We start from the raw sequence: 23,738 nt of genomic DNA, 5'->3' as shown, positions 1-23,738 counted from the left end.
CGCCATTTTTTAAACTTTTTTTTTTAAACTTTTTTTTTTTTAAATTTATTTAATTAATTAATTGCGCCCGGCCGGAGTCATCACGGGCCGCACAGAGAGGCCAGGTGGGCCGCATGCGGCCCTCGGGCCGCATGTTGTGTAGGCCTGGTTTAGAGTGATTTCTTCAGGGGACCATTTATTCTAGGGCTGCAAACGTCATTTAATATTGCCAGTGTGTGCAGCACTATACATGGTGGAATAGACTAAATTGCTTATGACGTTTTCTGGTTGACAATCCTTTGACTTGGGAATCACCTTGAAGTTCCTTCTTGTAGTACAGCACTGCGTACCCTGTACTGTACTTGCTCTGCACAGGAAACATCATCCAGTGTTACACAGCTCTACAGTTGCACTGTTTTGTAAGTAGTCATTGTTAACTTTGCTGCTTTCTCGTTGGTCAGGATCTGATGAAGCAGTTCCTGTGTGGCCTGGAGTTCCTCCATTTGAACTGCATAGTGCACCGCGACCTAAAGCCGGAAAACATCTTGGTGACGAGTGGGGGACAGGTCAAACTGGCAGACTTGGCCTGGCACGAATCTACAGCTGTCAGATGGCTCTTACGCCTGTGGTAAGTTCCCTGTCCAACCCTAGACAGAGTCCCTCTTTGGAGGGTTGTGGGCTTACATGAGAGAATGTGCTCCGGAGGGAATACGAGGAATCCATATCTTCGGTCAGTGGTAAGAGTAATAACAGTGCTTGGTTTTTAAGGCTGGGCAAACACCTTCCTTTCATAAGAAGTCCCCAAGATTAGTGAGTTTGGCCATCTGTTAAGTACTGTAGCACATGAATCAGGGGAACTGGAACGTATGTGGGCTCTAAGCAAAAAGGCAGCAAGTGGAGGAAGAGTCTCTTCATTCACCCATCTCCTTACTCCATTGTTTTGTCTGTGAAAAAATAAACGCCTTTGTTTTGATTCAAAGTCAGTGAAGACTGTTTTCATCAACACCTTTATCAGCATGAGATACTGCATCAAGAGCCTTAAGAAACAAATGCAATGAATTCCTCATACTTTCCCATCCCTTGAAGGAAACACATAGTTGAAACCAGTTAAAACGAGCAATGCTGTATAATGCAAAAGACCCCGCGTAGGGGTTTGGAGGTTGAACGTACTCGGATGCCTTTAGCCTGTCCTGCTTGTGGCTATTGGCTGTTAAACCTGCACAGTTATGCCCTTTCCTTTTTATATCAGTATTATTACACTGAGCAGTGAAGAGACTAAGCAAGGTGAGACAAAATGGGTATGAAAAGCACCGTTCTACTGGGTGTGTCCTCTTTACTTTTTAAAAATACATTTTTAATGCTGTGAAATGTAATTGTTATCATTATTTTAGCACATCAGTGTTCTTGTTCGTGTTGAGTAGGACACTTCAGTTTGATTACTTTAAGTTATTGTCTTTAGTGAGGCTTCAGCTTTTTTCCTTTCTTTGCATTAGACAGAGGAAATATGCAACAAAAAGATGTGTTCAAATCCTAACTTATCTGGCTTCCAGTCTAAAAACTTACCAAAACTCATAAAATGTACAACAAAATCCACCTGCACACCAGTTACATACACGCCAAAAGCACACTAGGTGCAGAGTATATTTTTTTAGTTATGCACTTTACAATAGTGAGGGTGTTATTTGGGACTCAAAGATTGGACGACAGTTGTGTGGTGAATGAGTTTGTGCTTCTCTTATGGGCAGCTTTTGTGTTTATTTCTATTCCCTTTACATGGTTTGAAAGAAAGGGAGCCTAAATGAATCCCTTTTTTTAGGAATCGGGTGTGGTGAATAGGTTGATCCCCAGTGTAGCTGAAACACAACTTCTGCGGTGCCTTGAAGTAATTAAAGCTTCCAAAGCCTGAGGAGATGTATGAAGTTATGTGCAAACATGCTGGCGCTGAACATAATTACGCCTGTGTATATAAGCAGGCTTGCTCTGGCTCTGCTGCAGAGAAATAGGTTACTGGCCCTGCTGCAGAGAAGTGGTTGGTGGGGAGTTTCAGGACACAGATTCTGATGGTTTCACAGCATTTCAAGAAGTGTTGGTTTTCTCAATGACTAATTACTGGTTCTTGCTGCCACCCACCACTTCTCTTAAACCCAGTGCATTTGTCATTGTTTTCTTGTTGTGACTACACCAGCGCTATTGTGTGTGTGTGTGTGTGTGTCCCCGATTAATTTTTATGCCTACACACGCCTGTATTTTGTTTGTATGGGACAGCACCGGGACTCGGCATGTGGCTGCAGACCTGTGACAAAAGGAAGGGGAACGCTGCACTGTATCTTGGTTTTCACATGTGAGACAACAGCACAAGCTCATGTAGGAGTAGTGTAAAAAGTGCATTCACGCACAATAACCCCCGGTCTTCACTTCACAGCCATATATACAGTGTTTCTCAGAACATATGCAATTATATTCTTGTAATTGATTTTCATTAAGAAGGGCCAGTTTTTGTGTTCCTGTATGCTCCCTTTTTGACATTGAGCACAGTTAGCCAGATTAGGCGTCTTGCATTCCAGCACAGGATCTTTGTGTGTGAGCTTCTGTGAAGTAAAATGACAGCACTCTAGGAAAGTGTGTGTTAGTCTGGTATTTCGAGCGAGATAAGAGGGACTGATCTGTGCCTCGTGTGGCTGCCTGTTCAAAAAAGGAAGGGAAACAAGTTCTCCTTCTGATGGACGTCCTCTGTAGTTCCCCTGATATTTAAAGTGCTCTGCATGTGACTGCTCTGGCCCTTGCGTGTGGCCTGCTCTCTGTGTGACTGCACCTGCATGTGCCCCGTGCTCTGCATGCGACTGCTCTCTGTGACTGTAACTGCGGGCGACTGCTCTCTGTGTCTGTATCTGCGTGCGACTGCTCTCTGTGTCTGTATCTGCGTGCGACTGCTCTCTGTGTCTGTATCTGCGGGCGACTGCTCTCTGTGACTGTATCTGCGGGCGACTGCCCTCTGTGACTGTATCTGCGTGTGACTGCTCTGTGTCTGTATCTGCGGGCGACTGCTCTCTGTGACTGTAACTGCGGGCGACTGCTCTCTGTGACTGTATCTGCGTGTGACTGCTCTCTGTGTCTGTATCTGCGGGCGTCTGCTCTCTGTGACTGTAACTGCGGGCGACTGCTCTCTGTAACTGTAACTGCGGGCGACTGCTCTCTGACTGTAACTGCGGGCGACTGCTCTCTGTGACTGTATCTGCGGGCGACTGCTCTCTGTGTCTGTATCTGCGTGCGACTGCTCTCTGTGACTGTATCTGCGTGCGACTGCTCTCTGTGTCTGTATCTGCGGGCGACTGCTCTCTGTGACTGTAACTGCGGGCGACTGCTCTCTGTGACTGTAACTGCGGGCGACTGCTCTCTGTGTCTGTATCTGCGTGCGACTGCTCTCTGTGTCTGTATCTGCGTGCGACTGCTCTCTGTGTCTGTATCTGCGGGCGACTGCTCTCTGTGACTGTAACTGCGGGCGACTGCTCTCTGTGACTGTATCTGCGTGTGACTGCTCTGTGTGACTGTAACTGCGGGCGACTGCTCTCTGTGACTGTAACTGCGGGCGACTGCTCTCTGTGACTGTATCTGCGGGCGACTGCTCTCTGTGACTGTAACTGCGGGCGACTGCTCTCTGACTGTAACTGCGGGCGACTGCTCTCTGTGACTGTATCTGCGTGTGACTGCTCTCTGTGTCTGTATCTGCGGGCGACTGCTCTCTGTGACTGTAACTGCGGGCGACTGCTCTCTGTGACTGTAACTGCGGGCGACTGCTCTCTGTGACTGTAACTGCGGGCGACTGCTCTCTGTGACTGTAACTGCGGGCGACTGCTCTCTGTGACTGTAACTGCGGGCGACTGCTCTCTGTGTCTGTATCTGCGTGCGACTGCTCTCTGTGACTGTATCTGCGTGCGACTGCTCTCTCTGTGACTATCTGCATTCGACTGCCCTCTGTGACTATCTGCGGGCGACTGCTCTCTCTGACTGTATCTGCGGGCGACTGCTCTCTCTATCTGCGGGCGACTGCTCTCTCTGTGACTATCTGCGTGCGACTGCTTTCTCTGTAACTATCTGCGGGCGACTGCTCTCTCTGTGACTGTATCTGCGTGCGACTGCTCTCTTTGTGACCATCTGCATGCGACTGCTCTCTCTCTCTCTGACTATCTGCGGGCAACTGCTCTCTCTGTGACTGTATCTGGGTGCGACTGCTCTCTCTGTGACTGTATCTGCGGGCGACTGCTCTCTCTGTGACTGTATCTGCGGGCGACTGCTCTCTCTGTGACTGTATCTGCGGGCGACTGCTCTCTCTGTGACTGTATCTGCGGGCGACTGCTCTCTCTGTGCCTGTATCTGCGGGCGACTGCTCTCTCTGTGACTGTATCTGCGGGCGACTGCTCTCTCTGTGACTGTATCTGCGTGCGACTGCTCTCTCTGTGACTGTATCTGCGGGCGACTGCTCTCTCTGTGACTGTATCTGCGGGCGACTGCTCTCTCTGTGACTGTATCTGCGTGCGACTGCTCTCTCTGTGACTGTATCTGCGTGCGACTGCTCTCTCTGTGACTGTATCTGTGTGCGACTGCTCTCTCTGTGACTATCTGCGTGCGACTGCTCTCTGTGACTGTATCTGCGGGCGACTGCTCTCTCTGTGACTGTATCTGCGTGCGACTGCTCTCTCTGTGACTGTATCTGTGTGCGACTGCTCTCTCTGTGACTATCTGCGTGCGACTGCTCTGTGTGACTGTATCTGCGTGCGACTGCTCTCTCTCTGACTATCTGCGTGCGACTGCTCTCTGTGACTGTATCTGCGTGTGACTGCTCTCTCTGTGACTGTATCTGCGTGCGACTGCTCTCTCTCTGACTATCTGTGTGCGACTGCTCTCTCTGTGACTGTATCTGCGGGCGACTGCTCTCTCTGACTGTATCTGCATGCGACTGCTCTGGCCCCTGCGTTTGTCCCACTCTCTGTGTGACTGTATCTGCGTATGCCCCGCGCTCTGCTTGTCTGCTCTGGACCCTGCATGTGTCCCGCTCTGTGTGACTGTTCTCGCCCTTCTGTGTGCCTCGCACTCTAAGGAAACATTTTGGCTTTTACTCATACCCACATAAATGTATAATAATGTTTGCAGTTTCCATGCATTAACACCCAGGCAACCTTCTTTACACAGGTTTAATTATTCACAGGAGCATTTATTTTTACACCGTATCCCTTCACTCCCATAGGATCATAATGTGTGTTCCCCCCCCCCCCCTGCCTCTTTTAATCTACATCACTGTCTCTGAGGGAATGCGAATCCTTCCTGTCCAGTTAAAGTTGGTATTTGTGCATTGTAATGATCTAATTGGAGGAAGTAAATATTAACCCTACCATAGGGAGGGACTGTACAGTTGTATGTGGGCTGGTTTCCTGTTTTTATAGAGATGTATGTTTTTTAAAGAGACTTTTATATCTTTCCAGCAGTGAAGAGGTTAATTAGTGCATTGCAACCTCTGGTTCTGCTTTGTTTCTTCAGCACGGAACGGGTTACAATGCATGTGTACGACGTCTCATGTGCACATTCTGTGCCTCTGCTGCAGCTGTCCTTCTGGCAGCTGTGCTCTGAGCTACGCAGTTAGCAGCAGGAGTTGGCCCTGTTGATTACAATTAATGCATCCCATTAGAATCCCAGAGACACACACAAATGATGGATCCGACCCGCTGTAAATCATCGAGGGCTTTATTTTATCTTGTATACAAGACTTCTATGTATTGCAGAGCCAGTAACCATCCTCATACTGATGAGACCCGAAAGGTCGAGGTAGCTGTGTGTGGGTAGGGTTTACTGACGTATGCACTTCTGTATTCCAGGCTGTGCTGAAAAGCTTGTAATGTGGCAGGCATAAGCTGACAGGGGTCCATGTTGGAATGGACGAGAAGCAAAAAGTGACACACTGTGCTCATTTGCATGTCATTACCCAGAATCCCTGGCTGCAGTGGAAGCACTGTATGCCAAGAGATAATGAGGAAATGCAGGGTTGTGGACCTGTATGGGACATGCAAGTGGTATTTTTATTTGCAGTGAAAGCATGAGCATAGCACATTGCTGACTATTAGGCCTCGGTCCCGCTGCGCTCGTTGGCGCGGGCGGCAATGTAGCGAGTTCCCCACCAGCAGGGGAATCCTCGCGAGCCGGTCCCGGTCCCCACTGGCGGCACAGCTGACTACACGCTGTCGCGCGTCAGCCGCTGGAGACACCAGAGAATGGTGTTTCCTAGCTTTGACGCGTGACGTGTGTGGCTGTGAGCCAATGGGGAGGGGAGGCTTCGGGAGGAGGAGAGGCTTCGGGGAGCGGGGAGGAGTGTGGAGTGAAAGCAGGTGAGTGCCTTTCTCTGTGTGTGTGTCTGAATGCGTGCCTGTCTGTGTGTGTATGTGTCTGAGTGCGTGAGTGCCTGTCTGTGTGTGTGTGTGTGTGTGCCCGAGTGCGTGAGTGCCTGCCTCTGTCTGTCTGTCTGTGTGTGTGTGTGTGTGTGTGTGTGTGTGTGTGTGTGTGTGTGTGTGTATGAGTGCGTGCGTGCCTGTCTGTGTGTGTGTGTGTGTATGAGTGCGTGAGTGCCTGCCTGTGTGTGCGCGCGTGTGTGTATGAGTGCGTGAGTGCCTGCCTGTGTGTGTGTGTGTGTGTGTGTGTGTGTGTATGTATGTATGAGTGCCTGCGTGTGTGTTTAATACTTACCGAAGCTCCAGCTCCAGCCCGAGTCCGTGGAGGGAGGGGGGGGGGAGAGTAGCGGGTCCCTCCGCTCAAGCCACGCCCCCCCTCCCTGTCAAACTGCCCACCTCCCGCTCCGGCTCCCGCTCCCTACAGACCGCATATCGCGGTCTGTGTATCTCAGCGCACCGCCTGTCAGCAGCGCAGGTGCGCTGACTCTGGGAGCGGGGCCTTAGCCTAAACATTCCTGGGCCCTAATCTGTGTGCTCCAAGTTCTGATTTTAGTAGTTCGACCTGAGTTTGTATGGCTAAGTCCCTGGTGGTGGCTGCTGCACGCGCGCCTGGCGTCCTGGCTGCGCGTGCACAGCTTAAAAACGCGGTCTGTATGGATCATGGGGGGGGTGGCCAAAATGGAGGGGGAGGCGCAGCTCAAAGCACTGCGCTCCCATTGGTTCAAGCCATCTGCCCTCGTATTGGCTCCCAGGTCACCACTTGACCGCGTCGCTGCACGGGAACACAATTGTCTCCCCTGCTGGCTGACGCGCCACCGCACTGCCTGAGCCAGCACGCAAGAAGACACTGGGGCCTGCTTCATAGAAGTTAGTGACTGGTGCGCGGCGCCATCACCACCGGGGACCTAGCCGAAGGGTGTTCATAGGCCCTCCCTATAACCAGTAGGTGGCTGCATAGAGAAGCTGGGGAAATGACTGGTTGGTTGGCATTGTGCACAGGAGTTAAAATGCATGCATGTCAAGCTTGATAAGAGCTCTTGTAAGGAATGTGGCCTCATTGTCTCTTGAAGTCACCCCTTTGTGATGCAATGAATGACATTAGTCGAAACCTTTTAACACTGTTGTATCCTGCCAGCATTGTGGTTCCTTGTATAACTGTGCATTTAGCTTTTCTCTTGCGGTTTTGGAGCCGCCATAAAGGGTTTTAACAAAGTACAACAGGGAAGCATATTTCGGAGAAAGAGAATCACTAGAACAAGAGGTCATGCTCTGAAGCTGGAGTGTGGCAGGCTAAGGGGGAATGTGAGGAAGCACTTCATGGAAACGGTGGTGGAATAACCTCCCAAAATAGGTGGTCGTGGCTAATACTGTAGAATAAGGACATTTCAAGCATGCTTGGGATAGACCTTAGGCTATCCTCAATGGCCTAAGGCAGGGGTGGCCAACCCTCAGTCCTTACGGGCCATCAACAGGTCAGGTTTTAAGGATATCCCTGCTCAAGCACAGGTGGCGCAATCGGTGGCCAGCCCATGTCTATTGTATTCCTCTATTCCTCTATCCCTCTATCCCTCAAACCAGATTTCTCCTTTGTGACACTAAAAGGTGGTGATGGGTTCCTGCCAATGGTACTACATTTCTAGGCGTTCTAAACCTGGGTAGCAGGAACACCTGAATACGGACGTGTCATTATGGAAAACCACCTATATGCGTTCCATATAATGGTGATGAGTGGCTAAGGCACCATGGTCATAGGTGGAAAGGCTCCTCTTAATGACCAGTGTCCTAAAGGCAGTCATATGTTTTAAGTGGGTAAATCTTGAAGACTGCACCATTTAAACACATTATTATTATTCATATTTTAAATCCTTTTCTAATTGGTTTGTAAACATCTTGGAAGGGTTTGATTCCCTCTGTCTTCCACGGACCTCCCCGACCCCCCCCCCCCCTCCCCCTCCCCTCTTCTTGCCTTTGCCTCTGATATGGACAACTGGGTGGGATAAGGGTAGATGAACACGTGCCGGTTAACAGACACCCAAATAAAATTACTTTTATACTTCATTTCCAAAGAAACAAAAGCCGCCAAATGATTGCTTTAAGTATTGCTACATACGTTTAAGGAAACTAGTGACATGTTAAAATCTTTACACAAACCTGGTTTAGTCATCTGCTAGTGATCTTATCTTTTAAGCAACTTCTTAAAGTACTGACCAGTTTTTAGCCGCTGAACTCTGTATAATGCATTGAAGGTAAACGGCCTCCCAAATGTGGGATATTTTGATGTTACTCATAGTTATTAGTGTTGTGATTTATATGATCACTGCATGCATCTCTCTACCTGTTTGACTTCATTGTGCTTCCTCTTCACTGTTTTTTTGTTTTTGTTTTTTTCACCTTATTTTTTTTTTTAATACAATGTTGCCTAAATGAGTTGTTTTTAATGTACAATTTTAAAATGTTTTGAGTCTTCCTCCCCCCCTTCAAATCTCTAATCTAACAAAATTTGGTATTTAAATCCACATAGCCCTGCCCCTGGATTGACGACATTCTATATTGTCCAAAGCCGTTTCCTCCAGTGAAGTCAATCGAGATCTTCACCTGAAAACTGCTGCTTGGGACACAATAGAATTACCCCTTTGGTCCTCCCCACTTTTTTCACCACTTGCTGTAGTAGTAGTAAGATTTTGTGCAGGTATTTTATTGGGATTTAAACTCCCTGTGCAGGTGGTGACTCTGTGGTATCGTGCCCCAGAAGTGCTGCTTCAGTCCACGTATGCAACGCCTGTAGACATGTGGAGTGTGGGGTGCATCTTTGCAGAGATGTTCAGACGGAAGTGAGTACATGGTAGTAGCGCACCTACAATTTGGATTCTTTGTGTGGCATTTTTGTATACACTCTGCTCGGAAACCAATATTCCCAACCCAGAGGTGAACTCTTCCATGGATAACACTTTGTAATTTTGTTGTGCCAGTAGTTTATACACAGACTTCCCTATACAGTCAAACCATAGAATATCAGATCTCTGAACCTTATGGAATAAGTTTAGATCACATTGTGATGTTGCAAGCTTTTCCCAGAAAACCATCACTTTCATACTGTGTAACAAGCCCTGTTCACTAATCGGCTACAGAGATAATTTACTGTCAAAGCAGGAGAGTCTGTAACTGTAGGGATAGAGCCCACATACATGTTTAAATCCCTTGTTGAGAATTGATATTTTATGTTTAATGTGACATTATTTGTATTTATGGACCTAAAATGGCCTATTCTATGTATGTCGCTACCTGGCCCTGAACACTAGGCTAAATCGTTTTATCCACCTGTGCACACAATAAAAAACATATATCATTGTTACAGAGGTTAAGCTTCACAAAAAAAGACCGTTTTGTTTTACTATCAGTTTTGTGTCTCAAAGGGACACCCTTGTAGAGCAAAATGTCTACGCATTTAATGTGACTCCTAAATAGCTCACACAAGCTTGCTGCAATATCCTACTGTATAGGTAGCTTTATACAGGGTGATGCCATTGCTTGGATTTATTTAATATGTTTTCCTTATCTTTCTCAGACCTCTCTTTTGTGGAAATTCAGAAGCTGACCAGTTGGGCAAGATTTTTGAGTGAGTATTATTTATGGGGTGAAAACGCTGGGGGTGGTGTGTGTCTGTGTGTCTGTGTGTCTGTTGCACACCCTTTTCCTGCAGTATAGACTTCACACCTCTGAGCTGACTGACTTCTTGCAGTTTGTAAACCTTTCTGGGTATCAACTGAGTCATCGCAGAGTGGAGCAGCAGCAGTATGAGGTTTGCAAACCAGTCCATTGGGGACTAGTCCTGCCTATCGGGCACAATGTGCTGAAATTGAGCCACAATGACATTCTAATTGATGTGCTACAGCTGCAATTGTGGCCCAATATATGATGTATGTACTCTGATCGTTATCTTGGCAGCAGGCTGCACCAGCTGCAATGTTGCGTTTCAGTTTTTCTACAAAAATCCCACCTTAAATAAAATTAAATGGTTAAATCAAGCATACTTTACAGGGCAACGCTCTGAGAAATATGCAGCATGCAAATACTGCAAGACAATAAGTGGACAAATAGGGGTTTTACAGCCGTGTGTAAAAAAAAAAAAAAAAATTGTGTTCATACACAAGGCAAGATGTTATACCCCTCCAAATGTAACAGATTGTTCTAATTCAAGTATAATATATATATATATATATATATATATATATATATATATAATCAAAAAATAAATAGATGATACCGTTCTGTGGCTAACGAAATGCTTTTATTTGTGCGAGCTTTCGAGATACACTGATCTCTTCTTCCGGCGATGTTACAATGAATGAAGCTTCATTCATTGTAACATCGCCGGAAGAAGAGATCAGTGTATCTCGAAAGCTCGCACAAATAAAAGCATTTCGTTAGCCACAGAACGGTATCATCTATTTATTTTTTGATTATTGAAGCTCGGCTAACACGGTACTGATACCTCTACACATATATAGATATATAGATATATAGATATATATATATATATATATATATATATATATATATATATATATATATATATACACACACACACGTCCTTTACCAGGAAGCAAAAAAGTTTCACAGTGCTATATATTCGTTTTATATACTGGATATACGGGCTACTACGAAGCTCATGGCGTCGCATCTAAAAAAACTAAAACGCTTCTGAGGATTGCATAAAATCTGTACCTTCAAGTAGACCGTTGCTTGATCCATCGTGTCCTCCTTGGGTCATTATTTTGCTGTGCTTTAACACACCGTAATAACCAATCAGAATTTCCTCCCTCCATCAGGGTTCCTCAGTTAAGTTTGTGTTGGGCATTAGTAGGTAACAGAAGCAGACAGCAACGGCTGTAATATTCTTCGTGGTGGTCTTTTATTTGACTATTCTCTGAGTAAAAGAAGCTTTTAGTGGGCTAGAAGCGGCTTGTTTATCATTGCTTTATGTTGCAGACTTCCTCATGCTACTGGAATCCGATTTGTCCTGCGTTACATACTGTACAGATGTAGCAAGACTTGCTATTCTCAGTGCCACACAACACCAGCTGTAAATTCCCAGCATTCAATTTGCAATCTGTGATGGTCGTGGTCTCCCCTCGCCCCGTGGCCACCTTATGGCTGCCGAGTATCATTGGCGAAGATATTCCGTGCGCCACTTAACTGCACTAACGTCATTTTAATTATTCCGGCTGACCGTAGCCTCGGTTCGCCCGCGGATGAGGCGCGGACGTGTTCACGCAGTTGTGTTCACGCAGTTGTGTTCACGCAGTTGTGTTCACGCAGTTGTGTTCACGCAGTTGTCTCGCACCTTCTCACGCCCATGGAACGTGTAAATCTTGCTACATCTGTATGCCTCATGCAGTAGATGGGTTCATATTGTGCGTGCATATTAAGAAGGATACCAATTACTACCGATGTGCACAAGTATCACAAAAGTTTGCCAACTAAGAGACATTTGCAGGGATTTTTTCTCACAGAAAAATGTGTAGTGTAGTACATTTTGAAGATATTTGCACAATTGGGGTAATGTAGCCATGAGAGTATTTTTGAATAAAGATTTCTTGTTGGTGTACTGTATTTACCATGGAACTGTCTGCTTCTTTGCAGTTTGTTTGTGCATTGGCAGAACACAGATGTGACTTATGGGTGTTATGCATGAGTTTTTAAACATCAGTCACTTCGCGTATCTGTGTCAGGAATGGGAGGATCACTTGATGTATTTTATTTACCCCCCTTTTTTTTTTTCTTTGCCCCTTCTCAGTATGATCGGGCTTCCGTCTGAGGACGAGTGGCCAGCAGATGTCACATTGCCTCGCGCAGCCTTCTCCGTGCGGCCTCTGCAGCCAGTGGAGAAGTTTGTACCTGAAATTGATGCCATGGGAGCCCAGCTCCTGCTGGTAGGTTCTCATTCGCCAGTGTGCTAAGGAATAAGAGAGATCACTTTTTTGAGATTGGTTTCGGACATCAGAATGCAGATGAAAAAGATGAGATATTTGGCCAACACGGTCTGTCCATGTTTTCAGCTTGCTATAGAAGCATAGACCCTAGAATCCTATTATGGATGGTCTGGAATGGACCTCAGATGTCCTGTAGTTCAGCTCATCGGCTAGAAACGGTTATAACCAGCTTGGCACAACTTTACATAGTGTCTAATATATTATTAGATTACCTCGAGCCTTCCATGTGTGTTCCCAGTGTCTAACTACAGTCGGGAAGTTATTCCATACACACAGCCTAAATACATTTTGCTGTTCTTCTGTGCATCTAGACCTTCTCCCCCAATAGACGTGGGAAATAATAGATCACTAGTCTAATCATGCCATCCTTTTACATATTTGTACAAATTAAGGAATATAGTTTATTGGAAACGTTGGGCATCCGTCCTTGTTGGGTTTTTTTCCCCTTTAATTTCCCCTCCCAGAAAGTGAAGGAAAAAAACTACTAAAGCACCGGCACTCTAACCAAGGGAAACCTTTATGTACACTGCGCAAAGGGACTTGTTACAGCAATGTTTTTCTTTATATGGGACCTATTGCGATTTATGATTTTGGTGTATCACACTGCAAATGGAAGAGAAGTGCCATGGCAGGTCTGTTGGAGAACATAGTCTTTGTATATGATCCATAAAAGGTTTGCAAGAAAGTGTCGTGATGCCACTGGAGCTAAAATGTTGGCTTGTACACCTCCATTATTATGTACCCTTTTTACATGATAAATGGGTTCAAATGCTTTTCTGGGGTGTTTTGTTGTCTATATTCCCTATAGCACCACTACAAGCACAACTGTATCACTACATTCCTCTGATGGATCCTTTTAGAAAGAAGGGCATTATGATTCTTTTGGGGTTATTTATTGCTGTGATAGTGCTGATCAGGGCACAAATGCAGGGAAACTCCAATGAATTAAGTTAAAGGACTTTCCCTGTGATCATACCTTGACCAGCATAATCACAGCTTAATAATCCCCCTGTGTCTCTGTAAAGTTTACAATGGTTTTTTTTTTTTTTTATAGGAGCTGTTGACCTTTGATCCCCAGAGACGTATCTCTGCATCCCACGCTCTGCATCACGCCTTCTTTACAGAGGACACTGTGGCCTTCTCCAAACCCGAAGCCTTCCCTCACGTCCGCGCTACAGCGGATGAGGTGAAATGAAGCAGGGCTTTGCATCCGCAGAAGAGGGGAGGGGGGGAAACCAGAGCTCACCTGGACATTACATTTCCCCTGCCCTTTCTCTGCTCCCCATCGCCCTGACAGCCTGATGGCTGGTTGGGAGCAAATGAGGAATAAGACTGCAGAGGACATCTCTTCCATTTTTACATTTCTTCTGAACCTTTGTTTGTCCCCAGATTAGGGGGTGAATTTCACACTTCCTGGTTGAAGGGTGTTTCAAAGTGAACGGATTCCTTCTGCCTCTTGTTAGTCTGGTCATGACCCACACAAGAGACACTGCCATAAAGCTCGCCACGGTCTTAGAAATGGGAGGCAATGTCTCGCTAAGACATTTGTGCCTTTTCAAGTCTTCTATGAATACTGGTCCTGACTCTCTTTTTTTGTCATGACACTACACTGTTTGGTTCCATGTTGCATAAATGACGAAGTGAGATCAGATCACACTAGATCACCAGAGACGTGACACAAGCTTGTCCTGCTTTTTCAGATCCCTTTGGAAATGAGCGATTTGCAGACGGATTCGAAGCATAGGGCACGGCATGTAGAAGCAATAGTCCCCTATTGGGTAATGGTCACTACCATCTCAAAAACACGAGAAAATAGAAACACAAACGTACAGGCACTCAAGAATATAAAGATTAAAACATGATTTATTGGTTGTCTATAGTAACGCCAATGTTGTGATCCCATCAGGGACAGACACAGGTGCAACTAGGATGGGAGATGTAACAGCAGGATTTAGTTAGGCCCATAGTAGAAGATAATGCCCTCAAGTTACACAATATACGCACAATTACTAAACAAATTCCTTCACAGTAAAAGACTGGAGGGCTACAAAGAGGGTTGGATTCATGGGTAGATTTAGCCCTATGGTCACAGAGTTTTCAAGCTCAGACACAAGCTCATACTACCCCTTAAGCACCTTAAAATGGCATAGACACATTTAAGGCGCTTGTAAAACACTGATGTTGCCATATTTAAAGATCATGCTACGGAATTGATGTGAAGTCAGGAAAGTCTTTTTTTAGCGAGTGTTGTCTGAAGAGTATTTCGGGTGACATTTCCAGGTTTGTTTTCACTTTCCATAAAAAGAAAAAGTATTTTAGATGCTAATGGAGCAATATTTCTGCCTACACTCATATTCTGAACTCGCATTCTTGCCGCCAACAGGTTAAATGATCAGATTAGGTGTCATAGGTCAAGATGGCGTTTTTGAGCCTCACCAATGCAGGCAACAAACTGTTGCATATTTCCAGAACCTACAGCCTATTTTTGGTGTATTGACTTTGTTTTTAATATGTGTTTTCAGTCATTTCTGAATAGTTTGATACAGGTTCTGTTGCATTTACGGTCAGTTCTAGAGGAGCATTGATTACAAGCTCCTGACTGACTCATATGTCCGCTGGGACATTTTATTTCGGGTCATGTGGAAATGGGTTCAGAGTTCGGTTCTTCACATTTCACTGCCCTGTGTAAGAAATAAGATGGCAACTGCCTTCAAAATCAGATGATTTTATAAAAACAAGAAAATATGTAGAAGATGGGTTTTTGTTTTTTTTTCCTCCCCCGCCCCCGTATATTTGCTAGAAAGTTCATTTGAGTAAGGAATCGGGTGATTGACCTGATTCGGAGGTTTCATATTCCCTCAACAACCCTTTCGACCTTGGTTTGGCTTCTGACATTTCAAGACTGGCTGTCCCATCCCGGGAAGTTGTTGCATATACAAAATCTTCATAGATTATTTTTTCACTAATTCAGATCATGATTGTCGACATTTTGATTTTAGGCACAATTATTGCGGTAATTTGCGAACGTTAAAGATATCGATGGTTTTTTTTGTTTTTTTATACCATGTGGTCTTACTGCGTTCATGTTCCTACAGATTCTTTTAACCTTTGTGACGTTTCCACAGACTAGGTCCTTAGTAAACGGATTTAACATTTACTGCTTATTTCTACCCCTTTAAAATGAACATTGCACAATGTGTAATGACGCCAAGTAAAGAGCGGGTGGAAGGGAGTGGAAATGAATAGCAATACTCTACATTAATCGTGCAGTATGCACACATTGCGTGCTGATTTTGTATTTCACTATTGTTTTCTCTACATTAACCTACTCTGGCCCATATTCACTAAAGGGTGCTACAATCTATCATGTCATTCAGATGAATGAGAGTGGAGATGATAAATCTTAGCACCGTGTAGTGACCTCAGAGCTAGGGGTGTGTTTTTGTTTGTTACTGTGCTTTGTGCCACTTTCTAATTGTTTTTTGGGGGGGGGGGGGGAATTTAGCATTTAATTGTATTGGAAATCAGACAAGAAATCATCCAAGTGATGATTACCAGACACGGAGCATCATTATTAATGTTACTCGCTGGCTCCAGATTAAAAGGTGAACGTCTGCCAGGGCATGAAAGGTACATGAGAAGCAGACATTTATTCATTAAAGAGGCACAACATCTATAATGATTTGTACTTTAGTTGCCACTATTGGACCCAGGTTAAAATGAATAATTCACTCACAATAGAAAATCAAATGACACAATGTTTCCTTGTTTTGTTTTTCAGCAGTTTAATGTTGTATTGCAGGTTAAAACATTGTTTAAATGTTGAGAGAATAAAAAATGGCCAGTACCCTGCATGCTCCAGTGTAAAATGACGAAGATAAAATACCCCTTGTGTGTGAGTGCACGCAGACAGAACCGATGGGCATTTTATCTTTTGCTGTAAATAACTAAATATGTTTTGATTGAAGATGTGTGAACTGCTTGTTTAAACTGTGGCAGGAGTTTTAAGAACCTACGCTGGCTCTCTTCCATTAGTAGTTTATAGCTTCAGACACTTGTGTGTCTTTCGAAAGAGGTGCTCCGAGTGGAAATAGATTCAGGCAGTTGTAGGTTTTGAAATGTTCCCATTAAGATTGATAGGACGGCACTGGTTGAAGCGGTTATTTTAATATACAGTAGAGCTAAATTCCTGCCTTGTGTCCCTGGTAAAAGATATAGGAAGTTCTGTCGCTCGTACGCACATTTTCTAAAGGAAATGGGACCCGCGTTAAATGTGTGTCAATGTTTCACCGTTTGATGTTTTTCTTTTAAAAAAAAGAGAAAATATTTGGATTCTTGTTTTAATGAATAAAACACGTTCTTTCTATTTTAGAAATATGCCCAATGACAGAATTTTTACTCATTGCTGCACTAGGAAATGCACTTTTCACCCTCTTACCACTGTGGGGTTGTAAGAAAAATTATTCTTCCGTTGATGGGACCTGCACTATACAACTGTGCTGAATAAAGAGATGTCACAACACATAATGGGAAATCTGATTTAGGAGAGGCTAGCTGATTTTAGATTTAGACTAGTAGTGCTACTAGAACTTAGAACTACAAAGATAACTCAACTGAAGGATTTAAATAATACTAATGACCAGAATAGCAAAGCATTACCATCAAGACCTGGCTCAGTCTATGGTCATTAAATATTTCACTTTGGTTTTGTTAATGGAGGATATATTGAAAACTGCAGCTGATGCTTGTAAAGGCAGAACCAATCTCTGCTGCTTCAATACTGTACTCTCCAAAGCATCTCTGTAGCTTAGACTAGTTCAAAAGCAGTATGGTGCTCTAACTATGCCATCAATTGCTTATTATAAGCATGTTTTTGTCAAATTGATAAGCCTCATCTGGTGTGCAACCCTCGAGCATCATCTGTATAGACCAAAGTTCCAAATAACACCAACCATCTACTGTTTATATCGACTAGCTGGTCAGGATTCCACCATATGGAATATGCACCTTGATAAACAGTGGCAAGCTCGAAACGCGTTAGTGGGGGCCACTGGGCTCCGTTATGTAGCTGTTTGCCTTATGATCCATTAAATATATTTTTTATACATGGGATACACTCTCTTGCAATTCTCTCTACACTGGTGTTAGCAGTGCTCCAAGTTTCCTGATATTCATATCTGCAGCTTAGACCAGTGTTTTTCAAATGTATTTTGTTAAGGAACCCAATAATTATAATGTGAAATTTTGAGGAACCCCAACCCTCTCTAATAGTGCGTCTGAGATCAGACGCATTGTAATTTTTTTTTCTGTATTTGGACCACTTTTTTTTATTTTTTATTTTTTTTCAAATGACCTGAAAATTGCAGGGAACCTTTTAGGGATGCCCGGGGAACCCAATGGTTGAAAGACACTGGCTTAAATATTCACACTCCCTGATGCCTTTATGAATTTGTTGTCTAAGCACACAGTATGCAATTCCAGGGCCGGCCTGAGGTCGGTGCCATCAGTTCGAATGCACCGGGCCCTGCACTTTTCCCTGGCCCAACTTCCGCGATCACAGTTTAAACAATGTGGTCGTTAAATTAACCACCACACTGTTCAAACTGCGAGGCGTGTGGCCTCTAAGTGATGGCAGCGCCTCCTGTTACCCCGTGATGTCGCCTGGTAGCAGGAGGAGATGCTCGTTCCTGAGGGAGTGAGGCTCACCGTGTGCACACTGAGCCCTGCCATACTCCCCGCCAGCCCCGAATCCAGAAGGTCCCCGCCAGCCCCGAATCCAGACGGTCCCCGCCAGCCCCGAATCCAGACGGTCCCCGCCAACCCCGAATCCAGACGGTCCCCGCCAGCCCCGAATCCAGACGGTCCCCGCCAGCCCCGGTTCAGGTGCTTCTCCTGTTCTATTTTATTTTAAAAATGAGACCAGTATTTTCATACACAAACAAATCCCCCATCTGAGGTCAAACCGGAAGTATTTTAAAATGTTTGTAAACATTGAATTTTTTCATAGTAAATACAGCCCGTAGGATCTTGCTACTATCTTTACCAAAGCTATAAAGGAAAATAAAACCATGGTTGGCATTCAATAGGCCTGAAGACAATAGACAAGTGGGCTAAATTGTTACTCTGAGGCCGCGCTTATAGTGTTGGCGATGGAGACCGATGTCGCCAATAGCGAAAGTTATAATTTGATTTTGAGCGACGTCGCTGGCGACAAGGCCAGGGATGTCACGAAGGGGGCAGGCAGCACTCGCTGGTTTAGAGACAGTCACATGTGACTACTGTCTCTTAAAAAAAAAAAAATCAAAGACCCGGCTTCAAAAATGTTGGTCGCTCCGTCGTGCTTATGGCGCTTGTGATGGAGTCAATGTATTTGTTTCGGAGCGACTTCGCAAGGCACTATAAGCGCAGCCTTAGGGAGGAAAACAATTACATTGATACCGGTTTACATTTTTTGTCCCTGTTACCTTGGACTGACCCTAAAGCCCAGAATTTTGATCACACCGCTAGCTGTGTGACTCCTAGATTTTACTGTATTGCATGGTTTAGAAGTATGGTACAGAGTGACACCGATTGGGCAGTGAATTCGGCAATATTTAGTGGTCACCCTGCTCTAATGTTTTGTGCCTCTGTACTGACAGAAATGTTTAGATAATTGGAAATGCATGGTCATACCCAATTGTACTTTAAATAGCAGCATGTGTAGCATATCCTAAAGTGGAATACTATAATTAAAACTGCAGTTCATTTTCTGATTGTGCTTTAGTACACTGCACACAAACTCGTCGCCATTGAACATGTCTCAGCCTAAGGAACAAGACCACCAGAAGATACAACTATTTGAGTTTGTTTGTGGATGCTTGTTTCCTGGTCTTAAGTCACATGTCGTTCAGTCCCCTCTATTTGCCAATAATGGAAGAATGCTAAAGAAAAAAATTCACTGTGTGCCAACATTATGCTGAATACTGCACCATATAAAGAAGCCTCTTGTTTAAATTACATTTTCTCTCTGAGAAGTTGTTATATTTGAAGGGGGTAAGTGGCTGTGCAAATCAATGGTCAGTTTGTGTCTATTTATGATCCATTACTTTTTCATCTGCAAACATGCAGTGTCTCTACTCCACTCCAGTTCTCGAGCTGCCAACAGGTCAGGTTGTCAGGATATCCCTGCTTCAGCACACTGGCTCAGTCTGACTGGAGTTGGCTACCCCTGCTTTATTACCTTGAGAGTACATTGGAGCTCCAATCAAAATGTCTTTTCAACATGATATTTTCAAAACGCTCTTACCCAACTCTGTTTTTGTTCTCGTATTTCAAGCAAGAAAGTTGTTGGTAGGAAGGTCCCTTTTTTAAAGGTACAATATCACATTAGCATTACAACTAAATGAAACAGGTTTGTGGGGGTGCTTAAAGACAATTATATGACTAATTATTATGGGGCAATAAAATGGGTTTTTGTAATATCAAACACTGTAGAAGTGATAACAAATATTCAAGTCCTGGAACATTTGGGAAACGGCACAATCATAACATGATCGCATTTTTAAAAAAATGATCAAAAATCGTATTACATGGGTTCAATAAAGACTTTAAACTTTAGAATAGCAAATTTTAATAAACTGGGGCCTAATCTACAAGGAATAAATTGGGATGGTGTTTTTGCAGGAAAAAAATGTGGAAGGTACATGGTCAGTCTTTAAAACATTGTTAGAAAAGCACACTTATCAGTGTATACCCTTGGGTAATAAGTATAAAAGAAACCAGTCTAAACCAAGGTGGTTAAATAAAATAGGTAGGGGAGGAAATGGAAATGTGGCTGACTGGGTAGGGGAGGAAATGGAAATGTGGCTGACTGGGTAGGGGAGGAAAGGGAAAGGAAGAGGCATGCATTTCTAGTAGTCAGAAGGGGTGTTGTGTTGGCATCATACCAGAATTCTAAGGAATGTAACGAGTTGCAAAAGGATAATGAAAAAGATTGCAACAGAAAGTAAAATCAATCCTAAAACCGTTCTTTTAAGTACTACCTTAATAACAAAGATTAAAATAAATATATAGGACCCTTTCAGTGAGATGGGCGGGCAAATTATCAGAGATAAGGAAAAAGCAGAGGTATTGAACAAATTCTTTGCCTCTGTATTTACCAGGGAAGAATCAATTGAAACAATGCCACCAATGGAAGCCACAACCTCTATGTTAACAACGAATTGGTTAACTGAGGAAGAAGTGCATAGGTGGCTTGATAAAAATGAAAATAAAGCACCTGGCTCCGATGGCATATATTTTTTAATTACTTTGATAAATCCAAGAGTTCTTAAGAGCTAAATTCAGTAATGGCCAAACCATACAATTTAATATTCAAGGACTCCATTTCCACAGGCTCGGTACCACAAGATTGGCGTAAAGCAGACGTGGTGCCTATATTTTAAAAGGGAGCTAGATCACAACCGGGGAATTACAGACCTGTAAGCTTAACATCAATATTGGGGAAGCTACTTGAAGGTTTAGTATGGGATAATATTCAGGAATAACCAAATGGTTAACAAAATTATTAGTAATAGTCAGCATGGATTTATGAAGGATAGGTTGTGCCAAATTAACTTAATGTCTTTGAGGAGGTAAGTGGGAATTTAGACCAGGGTAAAATGGCAGGTGAGCTTTAATACAGATAAATTTAAGGTTATGCATTTTGGAAACAAGAATAAACAGGAAACTTACGAATGAAATGGAGATATATTGGGGGAATCCTTGATGGAGAAGGATTTAGGAGTGCTTGTAGACAGCAGGCTTGGCAATAGTGGCCAAAGTCATGCAGTAGCTGCAAAGGCAAACAAGATCTTATCTTGCATTAAACGGGCAATGGATGGAAGGAAAGTAAACATAATTCTGCCCCTTTATAAAGCATTAGGCCGCGCTTATAGTGCTGGCGACGGCGAAGCAACCGATGCTGTCGCGACTCGCGAAAGTTATCATTTAACTTTCAGCGATGGGGTCATTGATTGGTTCAGAGACAGTCACATGTGATAGTCTGAAAAATCAAATTTACCCGACTTCCAAATTTTTGGTCGCGCTTACTATAAGCACTCGCAACAGAGTCAATTGTTTTGTTGCGCCGTTGCAGGCACTATAATAAGTAAGACCACACCTTGTATATGGAGTACAGTTTTGGACAATTCCAAAGTGTGGCGAAACAGCCTCAGACGAAACCTGCTTGTGCAGCCAACACAACACAGGCAAACAATTTCTTCAAAGTGCAGGTCTCCTCTAAGACAGAGTTACAAAGTAGAGCTCTACTCACAAGTTAGGATTACAATTCTCATTTACCTCTATTAGGAGGGAGAAAGACCTAATTGGCACTATATCCAGCAGAATCCTTTCATTGTCTGGCTGGGTGTCTGCCTTGTGGCTCGCAAGCTTGCAACGCTTTGGTCAAAGGGTTAAACTAAATGACCCTTTTTCAAGAGAATTTATAAGTATTTTACTGTGTATTTCTGTCATGTTGGATGTAGCATTGGGCTTCTCTGTCGTCTGTTCCATACAAACTTGGTAATGCAGGCAAACTTGGTAATGCAGGATTGGAGGTCCACTAGATCTTTAAGTGGTATCTTAATGGTGAGAGTGCGGAAAAAATACAATATGCGTGGAAGATTAATTTTAATAGATATTATTTTGCCAATCCATGAGATATTATATTTGCTCCAGGATTCCAAATCTTTCTTCAGGTTTTTAATTAGTTTTGGGTAATTCAATTTGTATCAGGTCCATATGATTTTGGAATATTAATTCCGAGATAAGGAATGTAATGAGTTTCCCATGACAAATCGAAGTTAAGTTTGAGAAGCTTGATGGTGTCGTTGGGCACCTTCACCACAAATGCCAGGGATTTGGTGTGATTGATTTTAAAGCCCGACCTACTTCCAAAGTCGTCAAGATATTGGTAGAGGTTCGGGAGGGATATTAAGGGGCGTGTGGGGGTCAACACCACATCGTCCGCAAATAAGGAAATGTCATAATCAACTTTACCTATAGTTACCCCTGAGATGAAAAGACCCAATTTTAAATGAGTTTTTACCTAATAAACCCCAAATACATTTTTCTAAGGCTCCAAAATTAAAAGATAAAATTGCACCTAGCACACTAAAAACAAGTAAAGCTACGATTGAAAATACTGATAAAACATGTGGTTAGAGAGTAATCCTAAATGTTTTTTCACATGCCTTCATTGTAAGGCCTGAGAATACGGCATGAACAAAAATAAGGATTTTAAATCCAATGTCACGGGTGAAATATATCCAATACCCACCCTAATAAGCCGCAATACCACCTTTTGTGGTTCATCTTTTGGAATGCCCTTGTGGCCTACAGTATGAAGGCCACACAATTAGACAACTGAAAATCAGAGTGCTTGAGCATGTCCGAAACATAAAAATAGGGTTGGAGTCTGTGTTTCAATGCATGTTAAACATCACCATCAGTCTAATCCTAAAGGCTAATTGTTTAAAGGCATAGAGTTCATTCCCAAGATTTGGAGAGGTGGGAATAGAGAAAAGGGTTTATCCCAGAAGGAAACCTTATGGATTTACAAGTTGAAAACCTTGAAATCAATAGGGGTTAAACTTTTTGATTTAGGTCCCTTTTTGAGTTAATACAAAAATGTCAATATAATTGGGCCATACAAATTTGTTGTAGTCTTTTTTTTTTTTTAATCTAATGTTTAATTTAGATACTGTTGGGTCCTTATAATTGATTTTTTTTGCCTAAATTGTATTGTTAAATTGTGGTAATTTCGCTTTCAATACAGTATTATCCTGTAACTAAAATATTGTCTCCTTGTTGTAAGTAAAAGCAAATACTAGCACTCCTGTAAAGACATAATAGGGTCTGGTGCTAAGGTCATAAAATAACACACAACATACTTTACCATCAATGCAGATGGTAAGAGAGACGACAGCACTCAGATGTAGAGCAAAGAAACTTGTATTCCAAAGGTAAGACACAAAAATCCAACGTTTCGATCCGTCAGAGGGATCTTTCTCAAGAGGGATCCTTACCCTATCACACCCCCATACCTCCCTCCCCAATTTGCATAAGGAATTAACTGACTTTGGTAAGATATCAGGTTATAAAATAAATAGCGACAAATCAGAAACCCTGAATCTCAATCTATCGGAGCCAGAAATACGATTAAAATTAAATTTTAATTATCGGTGGTGCCCTTCATACATAAAATATCTGGGAGTAAATGTATCTAAGGACTACCACTCTTTATACCGATACAACTAGCCACCCTTTTTTGATAAATTCAGAAAGGACCTGGATAAATGGGAAGAATATCCTG

General features: G+C 43.5%; 1 protein-coding gene across 1 annotated transcript in view; it reads left to right on the top strand.

Moving 5' to 3' along the window:
* The window catches only part of CDK4 (cyclin dependent kinase 4), a 49,204-nt gene extending 27,781 nt beyond the window's left edge, over positions 1 to 21,423 (top strand). Inside the window, 6 exon segments of the mRNA XM_075591593.1 lie at positions 441 to 558; positions 561 to 607; positions 9,135 to 9,244; positions 9,979 to 10,029; positions 12,211 to 12,346; positions 13,461 to 21,423. Coding sequence (XP_075447708.1) covers positions 441 to 558; positions 561 to 607; positions 9,135 to 9,244; positions 9,979 to 10,029; positions 12,211 to 12,346; positions 13,461 to 13,601 — 603 coding nt within the window. The 3' untranslated portion in view covers positions 13,602 to 21,423.
* The last annotated feature ends 2,315 nt before the right edge of the window (positions 21,424 to 23,738 follow it).

This window comes from Ascaphus truei, chromosome 3 (genome assembly GCF_040206685.1).
Source record: "Ascaphus truei isolate aAscTru1 chromosome 3, aAscTru1.hap1, whole genome shotgun sequence".
In the NCBI taxonomy this organism is placed as follows: Eukaryota; Metazoa; Chordata; class Amphibia; order Anura; family Ascaphidae; genus Ascaphus; species Ascaphus truei.
This window is presented reverse-complemented; position numbering and strand designations above follow the sequence as displayed.